General features: G+C 52.5%; 1 protein-coding gene across 1 annotated transcript in view; it reads right to left on the bottom strand.

Moving 5' to 3' along the window:
* Positions 1 to 418: 418 nt before the first annotated feature.
* EIF4G1 (eukaryotic translation initiation factor 4 gamma 1) overlaps positions 419 to 9,417 on the bottom strand; it is a 135,396-nt gene continuing 126,397 nt past the window's right edge. Inside the window, exons 30-36 of the mRNA XM_078869511.1 lie at positions 9,014 to 9,139; positions 8,291 to 8,372; positions 7,280 to 7,378; positions 6,796 to 6,942; positions 4,376 to 4,454; positions 3,667 to 3,813; positions 419 to 2,591 (exon numbers count right to left, since the gene is read on the bottom strand). Of these exons, the coding sequence (XP_078725637.1) occupies positions 2,410 to 2,591; positions 3,667 to 3,813; positions 4,376 to 4,454; positions 6,796 to 6,942; positions 7,280 to 7,378; positions 8,291 to 8,372; positions 9,014 to 9,139 (862 nt within the window). The 3' untranslated portion in view covers positions 419 to 2,409. The remainder of the gene's footprint in view (positions 2,592 to 3,666; positions 3,814 to 4,375; positions 4,455 to 6,795; positions 6,943 to 7,279; positions 7,379 to 8,290; positions 8,373 to 9,013; positions 9,140 to 9,417) is intronic.

Here is a 9,417-nt window from a genome sequence, read left to right as displayed (position 1 = left end):
ACCGCTCAAGTGGAACTCGGCGCATCTCACATGACCCCCCCCCCCTCTCTCCCTTGGGTTCAACCTAAAATTACGAAAACACAAAACGAGCCACCTCCCCGAACAATCAGACGAGTGCCTGATCGTTACAGTCGGTCGGTTGTTTAACCAGGAGGGTGGGTTGAGGATGAAATAAAAGTGCCTGAGTAGAAACTAGAAATCAGTCGTTTTTTTCAGCACAAGGAATCCGTGTGTACACAACTCCCACCGCGGAGGTGGCAGCAGCCTCGCCGATGCAACACGCAGAGCGATGGCGGCCCTCCCTCCCCAGCTCCCCTCCAAGAGTTCAGTCCCCACGGTAAACCGTTGCGTCACCCCGTGAAGCTGCTGGACCCCCCCCCCCCCCCACGTGCGACGATCGTACGCCGACCCCCCCCCCCCCTCGTCGTGAGCAAAATGACTGCAGATACAAATCAACGGGACATGCTCATCGTATGTCATTTTATTCGTTTTACATATATCGTAAGAACTGATAGGCACATTAATCCACTTTTTACTAGCTCAGTGAACGCTGCCAAGAGCAGACCCCACACACTTGAAAATATTCTTTTGCAAGAGCGTCTTTTTATTTTTGTGTTGCTTCCAAAGTGAAAAGAGGGTTATAACCTTTATTAAATATTTCTCGATTCAGCATCTCGTATGTACAATTTTTTTCTCTTTCCCCCCCCACTGCCCCATCTGTTGCATCTGTTGTTTTCTTTTTATGATTAATGTCGGATAAAGGTCGGAGGTCAAGGAACGGGAGGGGAGAGAGAAAAGAAAGCGCACCGCTGCGACGCACCAAGAAAACCACCCTCTCTCTGTCTCTCCGGGGTGGGTGTGTGGGGGGGGGGGTCTTCTCCACAGAAGCCAAAGCGCGACTTTCTCACAATCCAATGGCTCGCCTCTCATCTGTTGCATCGTCTTTAGACAGAGTTATTAACCTCTGTCGCCAAAAGCCACGAAAAAAAGAAAAGCCCAAGCGGATCGAGGATCTAAAAAAAAAAATCGAAATCATAAAAATAAGCGAAAAAATTATATCGAGTCCAGCCTCTTCCTTGCGCTCGTTATTGTTGCGTCGTTCTCTAGGGTTGAAGTCATCTGTTTCAAGGCGAAAACTGGGAAAGGTCTATTTTACAGCACTTATTTTTTTCTTAAATAGAAATTCTAAATTGATCGAACAAACTGAGCAAGTGTGGACTTTAAAAAATAAATTAAGGTAACCCTTAATTTTCTTTATATTTTTTTACGTTTTAACTTATTTTTTGTATTTTTATACTTTTTCATACGTATTATTTCTCATAAAGCTTCAGAGAACTGGAATTTGTTTGCGATTTAACCAGCACTTAACAAAGAGAAAAAAAAAATTTTAAACTTTTTTTTGCCATAATAATAAATACAGCTCTGTGATGTCATCTCTCACCGTCCCACCCCGCCCTAAGGCGCCGTCGTTGTCACGTTCAACGACAGTTTTCGCGTGGAGCGACGCGAGGGGAAGGGAAGAGAAAAAAAACCCAATCACGTTTCTGTTTTTAAACACGAACAAAAACAAAAATGCAGAGTAATCATGATTAGTTATCCTGACAATCCTCAGGCTTTTTCAAGTTTGTCAAAAAAAAGATGCAAACGAACACGATAAATCAGTCAATCTATATTAAAAAGTGAAAATGGTTTGATTTGCGGTCGGTGATGGGGGGGGGGGTTAAGACTCCTGGTTCAACAATTCTAAACCGCTTCTGCCGATGCTTAGCGCGCACTCGCCAGACAACGCCGAACTACAGCTCGGTGAGGGGGGGGATGGTGCGGCGGCAGTTGCAGCAGCCGCTCGCCTGGCCATTGGAACTACATAAATACTGATCTCATTGCGCGCCAATCATTAGTTAACGACTCCTCCGCGACCATTTTATATCTGTTCGGCTGAAATTAACAAAGGAAAAAACCCAAAAACAAAAATCAGAACAAAAAAAGTGGAAATGAAGTCAGGAAATGTTTTCAACAACTCGGGGAAACTCGTAATTTGGAAACTCCAGCCCTGGCGATGAGGAGAGATAGAGAGAGGGCCTCCCTCTCCCCACCTGTACCTCGCAAAATCCTCAAAATGCATCGCGAGCGACAGTTTCGCTTGTGTCGGCCATTATCGCCAAGCGGCCCGGGGGGGGGGGGGAGTGGGGGGGGCGGTGGTGGTCGACCACTTAGAAGGGGGCGGCAGAGGCGGATGGACAAAGAAGAGCGCAGGTCGGGATCCGAGAGGTGCGGGCGGGCGGGCGCGCGCGTGCCGCAACACAACAGGAATAAACACCCCAAAATATGAAAATAAAAAGCCAAAAATAAAACTTGGGGCAGGATGCGTAGTTTTTTTTATTTAACGATTTATCCGCCGTCGTCTGTCTCTCAGTTGTCCTCGGACTCCTCGTCCGCCTCGCGGAGCCACTTGAAGAAGGAGGTGACCGACTTGAGCGCGACACCCTTGCCCTGCTGCTCGGCTGGGTCGTTGCTCGTCTCCCACTGGTAGAAAGTGTCCTCAGAGATGATGTCCTCGTCATAGAGGTTGTCAAACAGTGTCTGGAGGACCTCTGCACGCGTGCAACGATAGGGGGTGAGGGAGACACGGGCGGGCGGCGGAAGGTCACCGTGACGCGTTCGTCTCAACCACGGCTGCTCAGCAACATGCCCACAAGTAGCAACAGATTGGCGCAGTGCGGAATATTAATCTTTATTTTATCCTGGATAAATACGATAAGCTCCGCTATGAAGCTCTTTTATCCAAAGATGTCCGCACTTCCGCTTAACACGGTTGGCTACATCCGGTGCGAAAGACGTTCAACATGCGTAGTAGTAGGGGCGGGTCACAAAGTTAGAATACAAAAAAGCCAATAGGAGTGCAAAGTATAGGAAGGGTAAGAAAATCAGTAAAAATAAATATATCAGCATAAAGTTTAAATTGCAAAAATGCATCAATTCCCAAGTTTGGCAGTGCTAGAAAGAGCTTCAGAAATGCTGCCTCAGACCCATCACTCCTGGAGGGCTAACAAATTGAACCCACTCAGCACTTATCCCATGAGAACGGCCCACTTCCCAGGCCAACGGATGGCTCAGCAGTGCAACAGAAAAGAGCAGTTTGGACGAGGGCATGAGCAGCACTCGCAGCGAAGACAAGCCCAGCTCATGTGAGGCACAGTGGCTGAATGAATGAGAGTGCCTTTCTCTGTCGACGGACGGGATGCTGCTGCCGCCGCCGCCAGTTATTGCTACCAGAACAGCGATCGCTACGAGGACAGGCACGACAAGTTCAATTCAGCCGGTCGGCTGGGGTCACTGCGTGGTCACTCCACCCGTTGTCAGGCTCAAGTTACAAGCCCCGCTATGATTCACTCCGGCATGCTAACGTGGAGCTTTAGCCATCAACCAAATTCCACATTGGGAAATGGGCCTCGCTTGGGCCACTGAAGACTTTGGTGCACGGGCAGGTACCAGGGCTTATGAAGCAGTGTCAAGGCAACACTCCTCCTCCTCGTAGTTCCTCGCGTTTGCAAAAACACTCTCCCTGGGAGAGGGAGACGGGCTGCGATTGCCCGGGCACGATCTCGTTGTGCCGGATCGCCACGGCGCCTACAGGAGCCGAGCGACGCGAGCGGGCGCGCTACTCACTTGGGGGGTGATCGAGCTTGAAAACCAAAGCCTGTAGTGCATAAAGTGCTTCCAGCTCCCGCGTGGCGTCTCCATCCAGGTACTTGATCAGTATCCGCGTTCTGCTCGTGATGGTCGGGGTTTCGGTGACTTGGGCTCTATGGTCCTCTGTGGGGGTGGGGCACGGCGTGGAAGAGACGGGGGAGGGGGGGAGGGGGGTAGGGGGGGTTACAACGGCGCGAGGAGGAGCACTGCGGCATCTGGGGAAGACTACAGCTGGGGAACCATTTAAGCAATCCACCGCACGTCACCCGAATCCACTTCCTAGACAATGGACGTTGAAAGTTTCTATTCGTCTCAGCCACACACAACGCAGACATCAATGTCCAGATTAGTTACATAGGGAAAGAACTTGGCAATCGACTTATACACCACTCCAAATGGATGAAGAGCAACCTATGTGTCCTTGCCCAGAACGTGGCGGTTATTTGGCGACAACAATTATAAAGGTCGGCCTTGTCAGAAGCTTACTGAGACACGGAAATTCAGCTATGTATACGCAAAGCACACGGGGAGTGCGGGGACAGGGGGTGGTGAATCATGGGCACAGTGAGGCTCTCATTCCGGTCCTATCCGCAGGGGCTTTAATCCACACCGATCCAGGCAGGCGCAACGTCGACCTCAGCTCGGACCGAGTAAAACGTGCGTGCGTGTATGCAAAGGAACTCACCGATCGCACACTGGCACAAGGACGTCATGAGCGCCCTGATAAATGCCGAAGATTTAGTCTGGCTCTCCTCCAGGTTAACCTACGAGCACAACGAGCGGCAGAGGGCACACACACGCACGATGAGCGGGGGTGGCGAGGGCAGTGTCGTATCACAACTGTAGGACGTGTCGGACTCGCAAAAACTACTTAAAATTAGCGAAGTCGAGGACGCAATTTAACCGCATCTCAAGACAGCGCATGATGAGATGTAGGGAGCGGGGACATCAATTGTGTGTACAGCAGCCCGTTATTGTGCGAATCAAGATAAATAACGACACGGAAGATAACGGTCGTGAGCACAAGTCTTCAGACTGGAGTGAAGGAGTGGGAAGGCATGGATCACGCACGCAGCCAGAGGGAGCGTTCCAGAAACAGTAAATGGCAGCAGCAAGGGAGCAGCCACTGTACACACACACACAACAGTTGATGTGCAAGGCTGCTGCTGGGCAGAGATTTTTGGCGGGTAAACGCGTTAACCAGCTGGGCCTTGTTGGCCATTTCTCATCTGTGTGCCGTGGTGGCCTTCACAGGTGACCGCCCACAGCGAATGTAAAATGATGAAAAATATGAATAAGTTTCACCCTTTCGGGCAATCAACCAGGTGTTAATAAGGATGCTCAAACACCAAATAGATACCTTCTGCAAGGCATCAAGTCTCCATTAACCACACGTAAAAATATGCAAACAAACATGATAATACATGCATTCACCAACACCAGAGAGAGCCTTATTTATTTGGTGCTTGAACACCTTTACACCTCCTGTTTTATTGTCCGGAAGAGTAAAAGTCTTATTTTTCCTAATTTTAGATACTGGCAAGAAGGTCCCAACGGCTTACATAAAAGCTTACACGGGTGATCTTTGTTCTCTGCATGCGCGAGTGTGTGCATGCATTTGTGTGCGCATGTGTGTGCGTGTGTAGTGCAGTAAAACAACCCCCGACCTCCTCGTGGTGCCGGACGGGCAACGCTGTCGTGGACAGTGCTGTGGAGGGGAGGGCCAATTCCAATTGGCCTTTGCTAACGATCATTAAGGGTAAAACTACGTGGCCAGGAGTCCGAGCCATTCCCTGTACACCTTGGGGTGCGACAGGGATGTCCTCTGGCTCCCACATTATTTAACATTTATTTCGACCACATAGCTCGTGAAGCCTTCAATAGCTGTACCGGAGGAATTTCCATCTGGTACAGATACAATGGGAGGCTGATCGATGCCCGGGTGCGGTCAAGGGATTGCTCCCTATTGCTCAACCACGTTATGTATGCTGATGATCTGGTAATTGCTGCTCACTCAGAGGAGGAGTTGGAGGCGCTGCTGCTGAACCTGGAGCTTGCCACCAAGAGGTGGGGACTTACCATCAGCCCCACCAAAACTAAGCACCTGCCTAGGTATTTTGTACCATCGGACACTCCACCCCCACAACTCCCAATTGGTGATGGGGCAGTTGTGGAGAGAGTGGAGAGTTTCCCAAACTTGGGCAGTGTGCTCATGACCGGCTCCAGTTTAACAGCAGAGGTCTCACTCCGAATCAGTCGAGCAGCATTATCTTTTCATCGGTTGCGCAACGCTGTGTGGAAGCTACCTGGTCTCTCGCTCCACACGATGCTTCAGGTCTTCTCGGCCACGGTCATGCCCTCCCTTCTCTACGCTTGCGAAACGTGGACACCCCTAATGGAACATCTTCGCCTGTTATAAACATTCAGGCTGGCCTACCTACGATCCATCCTGGGTTTAACCAGGCTCGATTGTGTGAGGAGCTCACAAATCCTTGAAAGATGTGGACAAAGTCCCATCGGAGAGCTCCTCCGGCAGGCAAGGCTGCGCTGGCTAGGTCATGTAGCCCGCATACCCAGCCACCGCATGCCTAAACAGCTTTTATTCGGCCGGATCGAGGGGGCTAAACGGGGGCGGCACGGGCTAGAGAAGAGATGGAGTGATGTGGTACAGGAGGACGTGGAGCGGAGTGGACTTGCCGATGACTGGTACCAGCGGTGTCAAGATCGGCCTCTGTGAAGGAGGCTCGTGAAGGACGCTACTGGGCAGTTGGAGGCAGTCCCCCTCCAACAACAACGGAGGGCGGAGGAGCGACGCTCACGCCAACGAGCGGAGCGCCGGGTGGCTAAAGCACAGCCAGTTGGCACAGTAGGGGGCACAGGTGGTGCATCAGCCAGTTGTCTAAGTCATTCGACCTGCGGCATCTGGGTCTGCCCCGTGACATCCTGCCAGCGGGCATTCGACACTTCACGTTGCCTCAAGGTGCACATAGCCTGGCACAAGCGTCGTGGTGACGTCACCGCCACTTAGTGGCGAATGGCGGTTGTTATTGTGCGTGTGTGTGTGTGCATGTGCGTGCATGTGTCCCCCTCCCCACTCCTCTTCACCTCGATCCAGTCGAATATCCTCTCATTGTCGACCTTCTCCTGCAGCAGCCGGTTCAGGTGCTCTTCCACCTCCTCCATGGACATGGCCGCTCTCTTGACGGGCACCTCCACGGCGGCGCTGGCCTCCGGCAGCGTGAACTCGAGCTTCTGCGCGACGCCGAGAGACAAGGCTGAATCGCATACGCGGTGAGCCCCACGGCGCTGCAACCGAGACCGCCCTTGCACCACGACTGCCGCGTGTGGACGATTGAAATGTACCTCCCTACAGCGTATGGCTGGCTTATCACGTTAAAGGTCAAGGCTAACCCCGAGCACATAGCCCCTCTCGAAAAAGAGCTGTATAGCTCAGTGGGGGCCTTACCTCGTAAAATAAAACCGACACGCGAAGACCGAGGGGGGGGGGGGGGAGGCGCGCGAGGGTACAGGGAGTGGGGGGGGAGCATGTGGGCGCAATGGAGGGCGCCGCGGTGCCGTCTGCGCGCACCTTCTCCGTGATGAACCTGGTCACGTTGTCTCCCTCCGGCAGGATCAAGGCCCAGTTGAGCCCCGCTTGCCTCCACATCGCCCCCACCTTGGTGTGGCTCTGCAGAAGCAGGGTAAGCAGCAAAGAGGGTGCACGCAGCGCCAACGGTTAACCGCACAGCGTGCACACAAGGTGTTTCACACGCACACCTCTCCTCAGGTCGACAACATGGGAATGCCATTTAGCCAAGCTGCACCGAATGCTTTTGAGTCGGTACGCACGCTGGATCGCTAACAAATATGCCTAACTGAAATACAAATGTGTCCAATTCTATACACGTTCAGTGTCTGAACGTATGTACGCTGAACTTCTTTGACACCGTACGTAGCCAAACGTGGACATCCGATGCACGGGGGAAATGACAAACGAAGTGTCGCACATGGGGCCACAATTTCAACTTTGTTGGAGGCCACTGGCTTTTCCCAGCATAAAATGAATGAAAAGACGACCAGAACAAATTAGCAAGTGGGAAATGTGATACAACGACGCAGGTGCGTGCACAATGACGCTGGCGCGTGCACATCCAATGTATGAATGTGCACCAATGGGTTAAGCACCTACTGAGGCCAGAACAGCGCAGGAGTGGCGGCTGTGGCCAGCGCAGAGGCCCCTGCTTTACAGTTGAGTCAACATAGGCTAGGCTCACGACCGGTTTTGATATCACTCGCGACCGATGTGAACCATGGCTGCGTCGTCGGGTTCCACCCATATACACAGTACACATTGCACCGTTACTGCAAACACAACAGCCACTGTTTTCCACAAAGTGGAGGTGACATCACCACAGCACTGATGCCAGGATAAGGTGCACTCTGAGGCCACGTGAAAGTGTCGAATGCTCACTGACAGGAGGTCAGGAGATGGACCCAGGTGTTATGGGTTGACTGATGATTGGCAGAGGCACCAGCCATGCCCCCCCCACCGTGCCAAGTGGGTGCACAAAGATACACAGGCACGCACTAAGCCTCTCACCATTTGCTTGCACAGCAGCAGCAGAATGTCGGCAATGAGGACGTCGGCCTTGCCCACAGGACGCAGAGGCTTCACCACCTCCCTGCAAAGGGCGGCACCAGACAAACACGGGGCGGCCGGCGTGAGCATCATGACACATCCACCTACCTCGAGGAGCTCGTGCCTCACTCTGGAGCTGGAACTAGCCTGGGCTGAGACCAAGGCCAGCCCAAGTTCATAGGTTAAAATATAACTCGCAAAGCTCGTGTAGACAGCCGGCGGGGATATTAACTTAGGCGCCTCGCAAATCGAGTGCTACGACAGCCGTGAACAGCGATGGTGGGAGTGTGCGCAAATGAGACTGAACTAAACTAGTTTTATTTTACCAGGTAAAGCCCACTGACCTATGAGCTCTTTTTCAGAAGCGACCTGGTCACAAATGATAGCTTAATGAGGTGGCTTATCACGTGCAAATTTATAGCAGCCAAATACTCTTTACGTATATTGATTATAAATGTGGAGGGAAAAACCGGAGGACCTGGAGAAAAATCCACACGACAATGGGGAAAGAGACATGCCAAACTCCAAATATACATGCGTCCGGGTCGGGATCAAACCTACGTCCTGTATACCAGGCGAGGGAGTTAACATCTCGCCACCGAGACGTCGGCAGGTCGGGTGGGGGAGCAGTTCCATTGCAAGATTTCCCTGCGTGGACGTGCGGCGGGCGATGGCGCAACTCACGAGCAGAGCTCCTCCAGGGTGATGCTCCCCTCCGTTACCATGGGCACGATCAGCTCGCCCAGGTACATCCAGATATGAGGAATGTCGATCTCCATGTCCTCGGATGACTCCAGGATCTCAACCAGCCTGAAAAGCGCACGAGCCACGCGTTAGCACACCGCATGCCAACCGCGTGCCGCACGCGTGCCGCCCGCCACAGAAGCTCCTCACGCTTAGGCCACCCCGTGCTGCATCAGGAATCGACTTCTCGCCGCTCTGATTCACGTGGGGCTGTGACTGGGGAAGAAAGGTTTCGCACGCTGGATGGGAAGTGGTGGCGCAGTGGGTTGGTGGTGCATTGCGTAATGAACCCAGCCAGTGACCTGAGCTGAAGTGGCCGTCACGGCCAACATCATTGGATAGAA

This window comes from Lampetra fluviatilis, chromosome 28 (assembly GCF_964198595.1).
Source record: "Lampetra fluviatilis chromosome 28, kcLamFluv1.1, whole genome shotgun sequence".
Taxonomy (NCBI): Eukaryota; Metazoa; Chordata; class Hyperoartia; order Petromyzontiformes; family Petromyzontidae; genus Lampetra; species Lampetra fluviatilis.
The sequence above is the reverse complement of the archived record's forward strand: the minus strand, read 5'-3'. Positions and strand labels throughout refer to the sequence as shown.